This window comes from Lissotriton vulgaris, chromosome 2_1, assembly GCF_964263255.1.
Source record: "Lissotriton vulgaris chromosome 2_1, aLisVul1.2, whole genome shotgun sequence".
NCBI classification, from domain to species: Eukaryota; Metazoa; Chordata; class Amphibia; order Caudata; family Salamandridae; genus Lissotriton; species Lissotriton vulgaris.
The window spans coordinates 83,274,288-83,292,939 of NC_141687.1; the positions used below are offsets into that span (position 1 = coordinate 83,274,288).

Genomic DNA, 18,652 nt, shown 5'->3' on the forward strand with positions numbered 1-18,652 from the left:
CTGTGTCCTAGGGACACTAATCAAACACAGTGCTCTGCATCCTGACTCTAACCCACCACACTGCATCCTAGGGACCCAAACCCACCACACTGCATCCTAGGGAAACTGCATCCTAGGAGCACTAACCGTTCATACTGTGATCTATGGACACTAGCAAAAATAAGTGTACTGCATCCGGACACTACCCCACCACACTGCACCCTACTAACACTGACCCACCACTTTTGCTTCCTAGAGGCACTAATCAAAAATAGTGTACTGCATACTAGGGACACTAACCCATCACACTGTATCCTTTGGACACTAGCCAAACACACTGATGCGGCCTAGAGCCACTAACCAAACCCACCATATCATAGGAACACTAACCTACCACACTGCATCCCAGGGACACTAACCCAACACTGCAGCCTAGGGACATACCCCACCACTACTGCACCCCCAACCACGATAGCCCTCCACACTGCAGTCTATGGACCCTAACCAAAAACAGTGCACTACACCCTGGCACTCATCCACCAGACTGCATCCTAGGGACACTAACCAAAACACTGCATCCTAGAAACGCGAACCCACCAAACGGCATCCTAAGGACACTAACCTGTCACTACTGCATCATAGGACACTAATCAAAGACAGTGCACTGCATCCTGACACTAATCCACCATGCTGCAATATAGAGACACTTACCACCCTGTTCTGCATTGCAGGGACACCAATCAAAAACAGACCACTGCATTGCATCTTAGGGACACTCCCTCAGCAAACTGCAGTCTAGGGACACTACCAAAATCAGTGCACTAACCCACCACACTGCATCCTAGGGGCACTTCCCAAAAACAGTGCACTAACCCACCACACTGCATCCTAGGGACACTTCCCAAAATCAGTGCACTAACCCACCACACTGCATCCTAGGGGCACTTCCCAAAAACAGTGCACTAACCCACCACACTGCATCCTAGGGACACTTCCCAAAAACAGTGCACTAACCCACCACACTGCATCCTAGGGACACTTCCCAAAAACAGTACACTAACCCACCACACTGCATCCTAGGGGCACTCACCAAAAACAGTGCACTAACCCACCACACTGCATCCTAGGGACACTTCCCAAAAACAGTGCACTAACCCACCACACTGCATCCTAGGGGCACTCACCAAAAACAGTGCACTAACCCACCACACTGCATCCTAGGGACACTTCCCAAAAACAGTGCACTAACCCACCACACTGCATCCTAGGGGCACTCACCAAAAACAGTACACTAACCCACCACACTGCATCCTAGGGGCACTCACCAAAAACAGTGCACTAACCCACCACACTGCATCCTAGGGACACTTCCCAAAAACAGTGCACTAACCCACCACACTGCATCCTAGGGGCACTCACCAAAAACAGTGCACTAACCCACCACACTGCATCCTAGGGGCACTAACCCACCACCGTGCATCCTAGGGGCATTAATCCACCACACTGCATACTATAGAAACGAACAAATACACTGCATTCTCATAAAGCTAACCAACTACACTGTCCTGCACCCGTGAACAATGAACTTCATCCAAGTGGGATGGGGAGTCCTCTAGGTGAGAGGGTTTGGTGGAAAGAAACTCATTATTTCCCTCACCCCGCTGTTAAAGACTGAATTCCTGACAGTAATATGAGAGCAGAGCTGTGAGGATGCCAGAGGGAATTTGGAGAGGCTGATAGGGAACTAGCAGAACTGAGGAGAGGCTGGTTCGACAGAGGCGGCCTCCACGAACCTCACAGTCACTAAGAGAAGTGACATATAGGATCTTGGCTGATAAATAATGCAGAATTATTTTGAAAGTACCATCGATCAAGTGTCGTGAATGATTCTAGCATTCTCACTGATGAAAGTTTTAAAAACAGAGGGACAGAGTTATGAGCATGAAGAAAGCACAAAGCAGAGCAAGGTCATCCTTATACTCATTGTTTATTAGAGGTAAGAACTAAATATTTTACACATAAGCCTGAAATGTGACATCCTTTGGTGTAAACTTGAGCAGTCCACAGACACCACATGAGAAGATCCTGCAAGATGTACACAATACAGAAGTTGATGAGTGATCTGTGGTTATATGTCAAAAGCACAGATTCTGGATGTAATGCAGCGCCTACAAAGGATACCAAAAGAGTCAGATGCCATCAATATAAACAAACATATAGAATATACACGTACAAAATATAAAGAAATCTCGCTTGACCAAAGTTTTCCTCAAAAGACTGGGGAGCATAGACATACAAAAATGCTGCTGTGCAGGGCCCTGCAGAAGTGGACACTTCTAACAGGTTAGACCATATACTGCTGGTAATGCAAGACACTTGTAATGCTCTGTGACAAAAATTGACACTGTAGTGATAGGTTTACGTCTATTAGGTAGAGACAAAAAGAAAGAAGGCAGAGAGGAAGTCGGGGAAGAAATCACGTTGTGAACAACAGAACCTTCTGTTACACAAGAAGAAATCTTAAGAACTGATTTGAAGAATATCAGGCAAGAGGTACGTAAGAAAGGGCGAGGAGAAGCAACAATCGCATTGTTGGGCAGTCTAATAGTACTGAAGACCAGACTTAAGTTTTGAGCTATTTTGTGAAGAATGGCTGAGTAAACCTATAGTGCCTAATGGACTGACAACGTCCTTCACATGTGAAAGGGTAAACTGTGTTCCTATACCACCACCATTTGGAGCTCCATCCAGACCCATAATCACAAAACTATTGATTATCCTACAATGTGCTAGATGGGATTGGGCCAGTCATGACTGTCGACCGTGTAGATGCATATAACTTATCTTCCGAGACTACACTTTGGCAGTGCAACAACAGAGGAGGAAAAGCAACTCAAATACATACCAATATTCCCAGCAAATCTGAGAGTATAGATGAACAGCAAATACCCACACCTTCACAGGTGCATCAGGGGCACGGGACTGGGTCACTGGTAAACAGCAATGATCCACAGCAGTGAACCTCTGAGACAGGCCAAGACCTAAGTGAAGGCCATGGAAGAAAACTCAAGGAGCACAAACAACCACAATCATGTAAAAAATAAATGGGAGACAAGGATGTAGCATTACCAGTATTAGAGTCACTTAACCAGACAGGTTTACCAGGTTAACTGTCGCCAGGATTGAGAAATGAAGATGACCAAGAGGACCCAGAAATCCCCCTCTGGATAGCACCAGTGTGGTCACCCATGATCTCTGATAGCGTACTCTAAAATGAGGTACTGAAACCTCTTACCCACAGATAATGAAATATGCTGACAAGGATGGCGGACCCTATGATTGTAAGATTCCAGTTTGCTATTGGCATGGACTGATCAGATGCACTTGGATGTTCACTGAGCTCATTAGTGGTCTCCATGGGATGGACGAGGGTAGAGGGCTCCTCCCACCCCTACTCCTCCCCCAATTAATATTGTTGATATAATGTTCCTTTGGATGATTATTCCTCAAATGTATTTTTATACATGGAATAGTTGAAATTGTCGTTGAATCACAAGCTCGAATGCTAGACCTACTGATCATCCCTACCTTTTTCACCTCCAGGATAGCTAGCATCCCTTAAGTCTGAGCGAGTGGGATATCCTAGAATCTTTAATTATTGGCAACTATTTTGCTTTAATATTTAGTGTTTAAATTGTTAAAATTTGTATTTGTATTGGTCTGAGTAATTTATAATTCAACCCTGGGTGGTTAGGAAGATACATACTCAGATGCAGAAAAGTGTTAGTGGACGATTGACTAGAGAAGTTTGAAATGAGCGCTAAAATAGTCAAATGGTACAGTGCAGAAGACTTTAGATGGTATAAAAAATAGTGTTGAGAAATGGTAGTGATGGAGCAAGTATTCGCATATGACGCGACTTGCTTGCATCAAGAACCTCAAGTAACATTAATAAGTTAATTCAACATGTTTGTCTTACTAATATTGCACTTTTACACTACACGGGGGTCCCAGAGATGCTTGCCTATGTGTTTACTAAAAGTAATGAAGATTGCTTCTAATATGGTCGCTGCTTTGCGGGATTCTAGTCTGCGCATGCGTCGGTCATACCCATGTGATGTGACGCACTCGCAGTTCTGGAGGGAACTTGTTGCTCATGCGCAGTATTGCTAAAATGGCCGCTTTGTTTTTCACATGCTTGCACTGCTGCTTTGGCAAAGCCGTTTGTTCTGCTTAACTCCTAATGCTATAGTTATTATAAAGTAAGGGATGCAGTATAGCCGTTCACGGTATACAGTGTATTCATTTTTTACTCTGTTTCTAAATTGTTTTCGCTTACTTTTCATGTACCGTCTTCGCGGGGGCCCTGGGAAGCGCTGCTACTCCATCTTGAAGCCCGAATAGAACCAGTCATGTGATGGGGGAAAGGAAAGTCATACAGCAGTAGAACCCAGCCAGCTGGCAGCAGAAGCCAAGATGCTCCTGGGAACCTGCACTCCGACCTAGCTGAAGAAGCCGACTTGTACCTGCAATTGCTACAAATGTATAAGTTTATTGTGTACCTCATTGTCTGCTGAAACCTCTCTTGCTATGGGAACTGGAATGTAAGGGGTGGATTCGAAAATGAATATTAAGTCTGAGAAAGTCTAAAATTTAGGAGGTACCATGACCTAATCTCCTCCCTTCCCCAATCAGAAATTAGGGAACCTTTTACTTGCAACATTTGTGGGTGGTACATTGTCCCGAAAACAGTATAATTTGCCTAGGTTTAGCTAGAGAAATTGTCCGACTTGTCCGAATAGCTGACCTGTCACTGACCCAACGAACTCTATAGGTGATTGATACAGAGAGCTGCGGACCACTCTGTCCGTAATTTCCTCAGACTCAGTCGGAGTCTGGGAAACCTTAAGTGCTGGTGAAGCATTTGCTAGGAGATTCGAGAACCCAATCGGGGTTATTGGCAGATTCCTTGCAGAGAGGGGGTAGCGCAGGCGTTGCATCTGAAGCTGCAGGTGTTGGTCGTACCCTTTGGTGAGCCCAGTCCTGATCCAAATCCTGAGGTTATCCTGTCCTGACGGTCCATGAGCTGTACCTGCTTGCCTACTGGCAGCCTAAGTCCTTGAGGGTCCTTTCCCGCCTTTCCCAACCAACCCATGGCCAGGGTTGGTCTACTCTTTGTCCTAGGTAAATATAAGTGAGTGTGGGTGTTCGTCAATCTAAGCTTCTCTCCCTTTTCCTGAATAAAGCAAATTGCCTATTGTCCTTTATCCTGTTTTCCCTACAATAAGTTTCTCGTGCAAATTGGTGTATTAGCATGTTCCATTCTCTCCCTACCTTTAGACAAATTCTGAATCATATGTATATATAGTTGTTGCATTCTTACCCTCCCATTAGTGAATAAGAACATCTGGACGAACCAAATAGAGTTTCGTTTCTTATAGACAGTTAGTGATAACTGAAAGTCTGCTTTGAATTAGTATGTTCCTTTTTTTTACCCGCCTTTAGTGAAGTTATGAAAGCCTGCTGATCTAAATTTAGCGTGTTCCTTATTTCTCCCTTCCCTTTATTTCCAAATATCTAAATGTTTCTCACTGGTCGGACTTGCGGAAGGAGGCAGTTCTGGCAATGTAAAATTGAAGGCATCGTTTGATGTCCAAAGAGTGCAAGCGCTGTTCCGCCGGAGACTTAGGGTCCGGAAAAAAAGTTCTCAGGAACACAGGCTCATTCAAATGAAAGTCTGTAGGTACTTTAGGTAGGAAAGAGGGGTTGGTGCGGTAGGCCTGAACTGAAGATAAGGAGGCTTGATAGTGAAAGCGTGAAGGTCGCTCACGCGACGAGATGAGGTCAAAGCCAAAAGAAACGCAACCTTCCAGGTGAGGAATTTGATATCCGTTTTATGGATATGTGATGATTCCTCATCCCAATCAGATATTCATATTTTATTTTTTTGTAAATTTTACACTATGCCTCACAGAAAATGTATAATCCCCTTGCTTAAAGATATGAATTTTAACAGATGTCGTCTAGCTTTTACAGAATGCCAGAGAATGGACACAGTTTTTACCGTTGCCGTACTTTCAAGTTTTTTTAAGCATGTACTTAAATTGCGAAAATCCATTGGTGCTAATGTAATATAATGGATCTGTTACTTCTTGTGTAAATTGTAATTTTTATGTTGCTGCTTTTATGATTATTGATTTAATCGAATAAAGTATTTTCTGATTCCGATTCTGATATCCGTTTTATGGATAGGTTCAAATGGTGACTTCATAAGTTGGGATAGTACAACATTGAGGTGCCAAGATGGAGGAGGGCGCCGAACAGGTGGGAACTTGCGGAAAAGTCCTTTGAAGAATTGACGTATGATTTTGGACGAACAGAGGGAAGAAGAGCCATCGTGTCGGAAACGAGATATTGCAGCTAAGAAAACTCTCAGGGCAGAATGAGAGAGTCCTGACTGAGCAAGGCTTAAGAAGAATGGAAGAAGCTGTTCTGGAGTGGAATGGATGGGATGGACATTGGCTGCAACACACCAATGGCACTCTTCCACTTGAGTTTATAAGTTTTGATGGTAGACGGAGCCCTAGCTTGAGCCAGGATGTCTCTGCATTCCTGAGATAAGTTCAAATCTGCGAATTCAAGGTGCTCAGGTTCCATGCCCACAATTGCAGCGTGGAGGGGTCCGGATGGCACACTAGGCCTCTGTCCATTGATAGTAGGTCTGGACGAGGGCGCAGAGGAATGGGCTCGCATTGGGACAACAGAAGCAGTTCTGAAAACCATGCCTGTCTGGGCCAACGAGGTGCAATCAACAGGATGTGGCAAGGCTGTCTCCGCATCTTCCACAGCACCCGCGGAATTAATGGAATCGGTGGAAAAGGGTAAGCGAATAGATCGCACCAGTCTATCAAAAGGGCATTCCCGCACGACCCGGGGTGGGGATGCCAACTTGCGTAAGACGGGCATTTCTGATTCTCCGGTGTTGCAAAGAGGTCTAAATCTGGGTGACCCCACTGGTGAAAGACAAGATCTAGAGTCGGCTGGTGTAATTCCCATTTGTGTGTTGAGGAAGTGGACCTGCTCAGAGAGTCCGCCAAAATGTTGGACACGCCCGGAAGGTGGACGGCTGTTAAGGTGATCTGGTGGCAGAGAGCCAAATCCCAGATCGACTGGGCCAAGTGGGATAGATGAGGAGACTTGGTTCCTCCTGGTTTGTTCACGTAGTGCATACTGGTGGTATTCTCCATTTGGATCAGCACTGATTCCCCGTGAACTACAGGGAGGAATGACTTGAGCGCTAGGAAGATCGCCATCAACTCCAGCCTGTTGATATGCCACTTGCGCTGGGGCGGAGTCCACTTGCCCTTGATGGATAGGCCCTGGAGATGAGCGCCCCACCCCTCCAGGGAGGCGTCTGTCGTCAGCGTGAGATATGGTGCGTGAACGAGAAAGGACGTTCCCATTTCCAGGTTTGTAGGTTGTGCCCACCAAAGCAAGCTCTTTCTCATGCAGGTTGTGACTGCAACAAGGTCGTTGAAGGACCCGGAGACCTGACGCCACTGTAAGTCCAGTTCTTCCTGAATGGGCCGGGCGTGCAACTTGCAATTTGGGATCAGTGCGATACAAGATGAAGCCATTCCCAAGAATGATTTCAACGTTCGAACAGAAACGGACTGTTTTCTTCGAATGAGGGAGACCAGACTAAGGATATTGTGACGTCACTCGTTGGAGACGAACGCTTTTGAGAGCTTTGTGTCTAGGATCGCTCCCAAGAAGGATCTGGTTTGCAGAGGCGCAAAGTGTGACTTTTTGACGTTGATGGTCAACCCCAGGGACTGAAAAACCTGCTGGCAAAGGCAAACTCAAGTAAGAACTGATGAGAAGAAGACAGTGTGTGTACTAAAATTCTCAACGGAATCCAATAAAATCAAGGGTATTGTCAACAAACATTGGCACCTAATTCAATCTGAACCAGACCTCAAAGACCTATACAGTGACAAGGTAACATTTGCGTTCCAGAGATCAAAGAATTTAAAAGAACTTCTCAAAACACGCAAGAAAGTCAATGCCAATTGGAAAGGAATGCTGAAGTGCATGAACTGCATTCATTGCAACAATGTAATGCCAGGGAAAACTTTCACTCATCCATCTAAAGGCTATCCTATTGAACTCAAACACACAAGCACCTGTGACACCACTAATTGCATTTACGCTATCAAATGCCCGTGTGGGAAAGTTTATGTTGGCCAAACCGAACGTAAAATAAAAATACGCATCACTGAACACAAAAGCAATATCCGTCAGGCCAATTTGAAATCATCCTTAGCCAATCACTGGAATGAAGCTAGACACCAGATATCTCAACTCAAATTTACGGTTCTGGAAATTCTCCCACAACGCCCTGACGTGGATCCATTGAAACAGAGATTACGTTCAGAATTTCACTGGATTAAAAAACTGAACTCGACACATCCCTTTGGGATGAATGACCGTGTGGAACATTCATGTTTTCTTTAAAGGACTATCAGCATTGTTGTTTTTGACCTATTCAGTCCGTTCTATTTTTCAATATGTTTTATTTGCGTATCGTTATATCACCTGCGTTGGTTAACCTATATGTTATTGTTTACGTTTGCCACCCGCTTCCTCAATGAAGCCTAACCACTCACATCACATGACCAGGGTTTTCATTTTGTATTTGTGTTTTGATTTCTTCTTTCTGATTGGTTCTTCTCTTTTCCGCTCTCTTATTGGCCACTCTTCCGATCACATGACCTTGTTTTAAACGTCCATCGTACACATTGCTGCACTCCGAGGCTTATCGCGTCTAGATTGAGGTGACGGCGTCTGCCGCTTTCTCGTAAGTTTCTCGCACCGTTAACGTTGGGGATTGTTTTGGTGTACACACTCGTAAGGTTAAGTTGTTAAGAGCACGTGTTTTCCTGTTATGTCCATCTGGAGTTATATTTGCACTTTATATTCACCGCGGTCAGCTCAGCAATTTCACGGTTTCACTTTCCCACCTTTCTATCTTCTTCTACGTTTCCGTTTCTTCGTCTGTTAATTTTTACCTAATAATCACGACAGTTGTGGTAGCCACTAATGTTGGTCCTGTCTTATCCCTTGTCCATAGACCCCTGACGAAGGGTCGAGGTTTATGACCCGAAATGCATTGGGTGATTACAAATGCAAGTTAACTGTTAATGGCGACATAAGGAGCATATTATGTTCGCAAAGAAACAAGTACAAGAGAATTGGATGTACCAATGAATGAAGAATTGGTTTAATTACAAAAGACATTTGAATTAAAGAAATATTTGTGAAGAAGCACTACTGTTTCATGTATAATTGAGCGCGTAAACTTGAGGATCGTTGATTCTATCCCCACCACTATTTGAAAGGCGAGTGTCCTGACATAGCTGATGGTGGGATTGAGACTTTAGAAGGCAATCGTCCAAATATGGAAAGATTTGAACGCCTTGTAGATGCAGGTATGCCACCACAGGGGCCAGTACCTTCGTGAACACAAGAGGAGCTGATCGCAGCCCGAAGGGCAGAACTTTGAACTGAAAATGCATTGGCCCCACCTTGAAACGCAGGTACTGGCAATGTTGCATAATTGGGACATGAAAATATGCGTCCTGAAGGTCTATGGTGGTCATGAAATCCTCGCTGGATAGAAGACGCAGGATTTCCAGTAACGTCAGCATGCGGAACAATTGGGACTTTAGGAACTGGTTGAGAGCCCTCAAATCCAGAATGGGTCGCCAATCTCCGGTCTTCTTCAGTATGAGGAAGAATCGAGAGTAAAACCCCTCTCCTCTTTGATGTTTCGGGACCACTTCGACTGCACCCTTTAACACAAGAAGACAAACCTGATGGTAAAGCTCCTCGAGATGTGGAGGAGGCGGGCCACGAGGTGGCGTATAAGGAGGAATCTCTACAAACTCTAGGGCATGACCCCGTCGTACAATGTCCAAAACCCAGCAGTCCGAGGTAATCGAGGACCACTGGGAATAAAACAGAGAGATTCGACCTCCAACACTTTGATGGTGAGAAAAGTCATTGGCGCTTAGAGGTGGATCCCCGATAAGAGGACTTTCCTCTGTAAGGTCTGGAGAGCTGCTGACGAGATTGCTGATTGGGCGTGTAACATTGGCCGCTCTGATTGTATGAGCGGTATTGCTGCCCACCTCGAACGTTTTAAGAAGTGCCGCGTCCGCGCGCACCTCGAAAGGACTGCTTCCGAAATTGTAACGTGCCCAAAGACTTTGCCGTATCGGTGTCTTTCTTAATGGACTCCAGGGCGTCATCAATATGGGATCCGAATAGCAATTCCCCATCATAGGGCATGTCCAGTATTTTGGATTGGACTTCCTGCCGGAAGGATGTGGACTTCAGCCAACCTTGTCATCGGAGAGCAGCCGCACTTGCAAGCAGACGGAATCCTGTGTTAGCAACATCGACTGCGCAGTCGATCATTTCATCTGACGTTCTCTGTCCATCGCGAAGAATCTGTTGAGCGTCAGCCTTGGAAGCATCAGGTATGAGTTCTATCAGATCTGAAATATCTGACCACATCTGTCGGTCATAACGTCCCAAGATGGCTAAGGCATTGGCTGCCCGGACAGATGTGGAAGCCATCGTTGAAAACTTGCGGCCAATAGCATCCAGGCATCAACCCTCTCTATCCGGAGGGGCTGTGATTGGAGCCGCTGGGTTCCGGGCTCGACGCTGTGCGGCCTGAGTCACTACCGAGTCCGGCTTGGGGTGAGAAAGCAGGCAAGCTGGAGAGCCAGTTGGGGCCTTGTACTTTTTCTCAAGGCGTGGTATTTGTGCAGGTAAGGATTTTGGAGCAGTCATGAGTTTAATTCCTTCCTTCCAAACAAAATCAATGATAGGAATTGTGTGGGTTTGTTTATAAGGTTTGTCTTTAAAATCATAAAGGAAACAGTCCTCTTCACATTGTGATCTTGGTAATTTGAAGCGCAGAGCTGCTTTATCCATTAAAATATGGAAACTGGCGATATCTACCGGAGGTGAATCTCCAGAGTTCCCTGGCTGAGGTGAGGGCGTCTGTGCCCGATAATCATCCCATTCCGCCAGATCCTGGTCGCCTGCTTCATCCGAATTGTCTGGGACCTCTCCGTCCTCACGCTCCGTGACCGCCTCATCGTCCGCATCCTGCGGATAAACCGTTGTATGGATCCTAATAGATGCCTGAACCTGAGACGAAGTTGCAGGTGGTAACACAGGCGGCCGAGAAGGTGGAGTCAGTGCTACGGGAGCTGGAGATGGTGCCGGTGTACTCTGTGGTGTAGCTGGGAAACGGCGGTTGTAATCATCCAGCATATGCTGAAGATTTGAGATTAGAGTTAAAGGAATGGTAGCCATAGGGACTTGGACCAGCTGTTCCTCAGATTGAGACTGTTGATCACCGTCACCTTCGTCAGAATCCGAGTCCTGACATTTAAATATTAAGTCAGATGGACTTTGTGCCGCTCCAAAGGTATCCCCTTCTTGTTCTGAGTCAGTATCAGGCTCAGAGGTAGTGGCAAACATTGGAGATGGTGGTTGCAGCTCTGGATCAGAGAGCTGGTGACACGGAGCCTTATCACGACGATGAGAAGATTCTGAAGTCTTCAAAGGCACTAACGGCAACGAGGCAAAGGAGAGTGGTGCCACCGTCGACGGTGCCGTCGTCGTCAACGTCGACGATACTGACTTGGTCGTCGATGAAGATAGTTATGGAGAAGTCATCGTCGACGGTACGGCCGTCGACGGAATTGTCGTCAGGGCCACTGTCGACGGGCGATCAGCTGTAGACGAGGTCGTCGACGAAGCAATCATCGACGGAACGGTCGTCGACGCCAGTAGAACCTCTGTAGACGGAGTCTTCGTTGACGAGGCTTTGGTCGACGATGTCTCCGTTGACGGTATCTTCGTCGACGAGATCTTCGTCGACGGAGTCGCCGTCGACGAAGATTTCTTCGAGACTTTCGTCAACGAGGATTCCTTCTTCGTCGACGAGGATATGGGAATCGTCGACGGAACTGGCTTACAAGGCAATGAAACCCTCGTCGACATGGATGCTGTCGACGAGACCGTCGTCGGCGACGAAATAGCTGATGTAGAAGTCAGCGTCGTCGTCGAGGATGCAACAAATGCCGTTCTCGTCGTCGGAGCGCTCGTGGACGCTCCCGTCAACGGCGGAACTTTAAGAGGCGTGGAAACACCTCGAGAGGCAGCAGAAGATACGGCCAGGTCTCGTGGGCGTAAAGGTGGTAGGAGTGGCTGAAGACGCCCTAGGAGCCAGAGGCATGGCCAACTTCATCTTTTATAGGTAAGGAGATGGAATATCCTGTAAACTACCACGCTTGGATGCTGCTGAAGAAAGTCCAGAATAAAACTTTCTGCGTCTGACAGGGCTGAATCCTTGTTTTTTAGACGTTGGAGCCAAAGGAGAAGGCGGCTTTCTCTGTCCTTCAGTCTTTGTAGAAAAAGTTCTACAGAACTTGCAGCTGGCAGCCTCATGATCAGGGTATAAACAGTATATACACTTCTGGTGGGGATCCTTTTCAAAAAGGCGCAGCTTCCCACAAGAAGAGCAAGGTCTAAATAAAGACTTCTTATTTGACAAGCTGAGAAAAAACACTGGAACTAGATGAGTAGAGGTGAAAACTGAGCAGAGCTCTGGGAGACTCCCTTCACATGACATGCGGTAGAAAATCTGAGGGCTTGAGCTTCTGAGGAGAAGGTGTTGACGCCTGATTGGCTGTAATTTGGACTAACATAATGACACTAATGTGTTACAAGTAGTTTTTTCTCTTTACCATGCATTCCTATGTAGGAATCGTTTTTTGAGGTTTCTATTCTGTTTCCTCTTCTTTATCATGTATTATGTGTACATATATATTATATATATTTATATTTATTTAGCATTATTGCTATTTTATTTACTGTGAGACTCCCACTTCGACGACGGGTAATATTCAAGCATGTGAATCTATGAAAGACACCCCTAATACTGGAGAACCTATATACTTATCGGGGATACTGTGAAAGAAATGGCCTGTGTGAAACCAAAACTGATTAACAAAGCTTGATACTTTTGGAGCAGGTATATCAAAAAATCAAAAGGGGGGAGGTGTTGTTGTACTGAATTATCCCTATGTGCCTGGCTTTATTTGTGGAAGTGGCTTTCCTGATTGGTACAGAAATATGAATCTGTGGATTTCAAAAAATGGAAGATATGCATAGTATGATCTACTGAGAACATCTGCAGATGTCATAAAAGATTATAACACACAGTTTGGTCGATTCCTTTCCTATAGCCAGTTAACTAAGGGTGCCAGATTAACAAGGTAAATAGGTATGTTACAGCCAATGGATGAAAAGATTACGGCACCCTGTTATTAGTAGGCTCACATAGGAGGGCTGTTTCCACCCTATACAGACCACTATTTCAACCTAAAGTTCGTTTAATGCGAATTAAGGATAATGAGGATTACAAGTTGTAAGCACTGATTGGCATTCACAAACTTTGGACAGAAAGGGGACACTGCAGCTGCTGTGTAAGAATGACTGGGACCTGTTGAGAAGAGTCATGGGACTGAAAACTAGATAATAAACTGAGGTCCAGATTGCTGGCTGCAGGGGGGCGTAGGAGGGGGGGGGAGTGGTGGAGTCATGATACCAGCGTAGGTGATTAAGCAGAACTTTAGTGGACTTTAAACAGGGTTTGTCTGACATGTTGCTGAAATTAAATCACAGCAGCCATTTTGAACTTAGGCAGACCTGATCGGAGTCTGGATCATACAATAAAACGTAATTTTAATGTCAAGCACAACATTTTAAAGTATACATTTTTTTATTATTATTGTTTTTTTTTCTCTCAAATAATATAAGAAAATGCCCAGTGAAGGAACAAGTAGTAAGGCAACAATAACTATGGATACAGAAATATACATGATTAACAAAATGTATTAAATGTTTCAAACATAATTTTTCGAAGGGCTTTGCCATTTGATATATCTGATCAACAAACTATTTCACAGAGGTTGGAAAATGGAGAAGTATATCTGAGCATTTTTTAAGGCTATGTGCAAAAAATTCTCTGATGAATAATCAAATAAGCAATTGCTTAATCTTGTAGGTGATGATGTGAAGAATTTGATTGTGACAGTTCCGGAACATGAAACGACTACAAATAGAGGTCTCAATAAATGTCTGAAAAACGGTCTGATCTGCAAAGGACTATGAATTTTCAAAGGTATAATTTTTGTATAGCTTTTCAAAAAGAGGATTGGTCCATGGATAAATACATACAAGATTAAGGTAGTAAGTCACTTTTGTGAATTTGAGAAGTTTAACAATGATGAAGCGATAATGTTTAGGATAATTTAAGGATGCTGTTCTGTCAAATTCGGAAATAAGCTACTAGAAAAGACATACGACTTACAAACGATATTACGCTGGGATAGAACAGAGAAGCAAGCATAAAAGCAAGCTACCAATATGGAACAAGGCAGAGTGAAAACTGTAGAACAAGTACGACAAATATTAAAAAAGGATAATAGTGCGGAAAAGGAAATGGGCAAAATAAAAGAAGTCATGCTATGGATGTGCATTGCAATTCCCACATTTAAACAATTGTCCTGCACTAGGCCAATGAAGTAGAGAATGCAGAAGATGTAATAATTTCCCAAGTGCATGCAGGTTCAAAGAAGACAAAAGAGAAACTTGGAATAATAAGTAAAGTTGGAACAAACAAAATATACCCTACACTAAAAAGAAATTTGGGAATGTGAAATATCTAAGACAGATGCAAGGTGTTGAACATGATTATGACGAAGAAGCAGAACAATCTGAGAGACTGTACATGATGTGTGAAGAAAGCGAATTTAAACAGATTAACATGATCGGAAGAGAAGATATCACAAATGATAACATCCATGGATATCATAGTTGGCTCTGATACATCTATGGATTTCATACTTGGCTCTCAAAAAATTCCTTTTATGCTGGATAGTGGAGCAACGTGCAACCTCATGTGTGTTACTGAATATCAAAGATTAGAAGAGCAGCCATCTCTAAGCCCTTCACAGGTCAGTGTTTTCCAATGGGGAGCAAAGAATCCGGTTTAATGTTTGGGAAAATTGTACGAAGTTTTGCAATGTGGAGCGATATCCAGCAAATAGGAAATACATGTGTTGGAGGGTGAAGTTCCTGGCCCATGTTTGTTAAGCAACTTCACAGCAGTGACTTGTAATGTCACAATAGATCATCCTGTGCTAAGGCAGTATCCAGAATTAATTACAGGACAAGGAAAACTCAAAGATATGACAATTACTTTGCATAGTAATGAAGCTGTAAAACCTGTAGGACAAGTTCCAATACATTTGCAGACAAACTTAGAAAAAGAGATAAATTAACTTCTTCTGCAGGGTGGTCTTTGCGAAGAAAGATACAGAGGATAAGTTTTAACTTCCCGCACTATCTTGAGAGCGCAATGCTCTTTCACAGGCAACGAACGCCACATAACCACACGCTGGCTCCAGATTATGAATGCCTTGCTCTCTTATTAGTGAGTGCAGCCACCATTATACATGCCACATGGACATTTTTCACTCATCGCCATTGTATTAGCTGCAATTAACAACTCTTAGTCGGCACGGCCTTTGTACATATTTATTCAGGACACAGGATACTGGAGCTCTCCACAACTGTACTGTATATATTCCACTTCCCTTCAACCTTCTAACACAAACATTCCATTACATGACAGTACATCATTACACATGTTACAACTGGAAACCAGGATAGAAACATCAAGATTTCAGAGGGGTGGGTATCTAAGGGTCCTAGGTTTCCAACAGATGGCAAGAAAGATTTTGTGTCAACCAAACGCACCCACTTACCAGTTCATTTGATTCACCCAGACCTTGTTGTCCCATCTTTCGTAAAATGAGTTTTCACCTACCTCCCAGTCTGTTCCTCCTTCGAGAAGGTAGCGGAACCAATCACAGAGATCCTCTGTGATCCCCAATTGTGCTGGTGTTATTTACTTATTTACCGCATTTAGTATAGCGCGAAACGAATCACCAAATGAACCAGCCCAATCGACTAAAATAGCCTTTTTTTCTTCACTTTCCAAATTCGTAGCATAGCCGAATTTACAAAGGTAGCGTTAAAGAGAACCACGGGCCTCTAATGCAAGACCTACAATTCAGAGGAAGGCATATACTGCTTGTTTTAGACTCTAGTATGGAGACGTGATACAAAAAGACACAATTACTGGATGAGAATGAAGCCTTTCTGAGGTTGGGATGCTATCCTTTCTCAGTAGCCCGGTCAAGCAAGTGAATCTTACGCTTTCTCCTGTGTTTACACTGCTCAGCATTTTTTGGAGGGTTTGAGGATTTCCCCTTTGAAACCCCTTAAAACACTCTGCCTTTATCCTTTCCCAGGGAGATACAGTATGGTGGCCTCTTGATGCTAACAATTTCACCCAGCAATTGCCTGCCAACATTTTTTTTATATTTCTGTAAATTTTAATTGAATGCTTGTATTTTCATTAAAAATGTTGGGAATATACTGTATGCATTGTTGGCAGCAATGATTCCTTTGAAACACAAAGCCCAGTAGCTTCAACAAACCTCTAACACAAAAGATAGATTAATTAATGAAGTGAATTACAATAAGTAGGTGCAGATTTCGACTTTGATTTTCAGTATGATGTACAAGAAGTATTTGAGGGCAGTGCTTACAGATGTGATATTTCCTTCAGCCAGAGTTGCAAGACTAAATTCATTTTCTTCATCCTCTGTTTTCCCTTTCTTTGCGTCTGGCTCCCCGTCATCTCTACAAGAAAAAAAGATGAAATTACCTATGCAACAAACCTTTACATTCTGATAGTAATAGGGTCATTGATCCACTAAGGTGACTAAGTGCATGCGATAGATAATTAGATATGCACGTTTTTTTTCTTGTCCTTTTACAATTCCAAGGAACCATCATGGCACATTTAATACCTCATAAATGAGTCAAGAAGAGTACACTTGAAGTGGCACATACGTATAGCGGTTCATTAGCCATCAAATTCAATATACATACAGTCAGCGCGTGCACATACACCCCTCTATAAGACCCTTACCGAAACCTAAGACAAAATATACAATGCATCCATCGCCTAAGAAACACAATCATGTTCCCATATAATCTTACAGCCATGCATAGTCATCAAAGACATAACATGTCGAGCAATCATACCAGACACCTTCTACCTTGCACCCTATTAAAACACACATCCTTAATTAAATAAACATACCAACTCCCTCCCATATACTCAGCCCGTCTACATCCAAAGTTTTATAGATTCTTCCAAGCTCGTACAGACTGTAATCCTTCATGCCCTCTTTATTAAATGGATCAATACGTCTGACAATCCACACTGTCATCTTACACTGCAAAAGTGTGTACAGATTGTACCCACTTTCATACTGTTACTACAATTGTATTTTCCATTTTTAGTGGAATCAGGCCTTAAATTAATCATCACCCATTTCTCTCACCTTTCACTTTGTTTAATTACACCATGTCTTATAGTAGACTGCACTGATTTCCTCCCACTAATTCCGCTAGAGTTTTGCCCCTGTAAACCTTGAGTGCAGTATAGAGAACCTTGACTGAAATAGTGCCTACACCTGGAGTTAGTACCGTGTTTTCTTCACAGGTTTGATGTGATCTATCCCCTGCTGGTTCAGGCACATTCTGCCAGATTGATTTTTCAACCTTTATAATCTAACAATGAGTTTTTCAGGAATCCGGTGTTGAAAATAGTGCAATAACCAAGACGTTTTAACACCAGGGCTTAGTTAGTTCTATCTGATGGTCGGTCTGAAGGAGGTGGACAAGCTTCTGAAACAAAGATAACTTCAATCTGAGACACTTGGTGACCACACTCACTTGGGGAACCGAAACGGTTCTCAAAGTTAAACACGAATCCCACGGTCCTTTGAATTTGCGGTGTAGGATGTAGTGGGCCTACGTTTGAAAGGCCAGGAGAAAGGTTTTTGTGCTGAGACTATTCCACCAAGTGCACTAGTTACTTACCTTCGGTAACGATATATTTGTAAGAAACATTAGTAGTGATAATATTCCTTACCTTAGAATTACCCCCAGGCGTCAGACTGGATCCGGAAAGTTTTCGTCAGCAGTACCTCTGCGCATCGGTAGGCGTCGTCGTGCTGCACTGCGTGCGTCGTCACCGTGATGACGTTGCTGGAGCTACTTAGACGCGCCCACGGGCGCTGACGTCAGTTCTGTACACTACTTTCTGCGCCAGGAACGCAGAGCCATGAAAGAAACTGACCACAGGTGCCATGAAAATAGGGCCCTGAAAGGGATGTCCTTAACCCCAGAAATCTGTTCGCAGAACGGGGAGGATGGGTGAGGCGGTAAGGAATCTATCACTAACTAATGTTTCTTACAGATATATCGTTACCAAAGGTAAGTAACTTGTGCATCTGAAAGAAACACGTAGTGATAGATTCCTTAGCTTAGAACAGATACGTCCCTTTCCACAGGAGCCGCTGTGTTGGGCCTGGACCAAGTGCCCAAAAAGAACGTCCGAAAGTGCATCATTAAAAGGCAGCAAGGGCTCCGAATAGGT

General features: G+C 44.0%; 1 protein-coding gene across 2 annotated transcripts in view; it reads right to left on the reverse strand.

The window, feature by feature from the left end:
• Positions 1 to 18,652, reverse strand: part of XRCC5 (X-ray repair cross complementing 5) — a 558,141-nt gene that overhangs the window by 162,467 nt on the left and 377,022 nt on the right. For both annotated transcript variants that reach the window (XM_086954491.1, XM_086954493.1), the window contains exon 15: positions 16,749 to 16,842. In XM_086954491.1, coding sequence (XP_086810617.1) covers positions 16,749 to 16,842 — 94 coding nt within the window. The remainder of the gene's footprint in view (positions 1 to 16,748; positions 16,843 to 18,652) is intronic.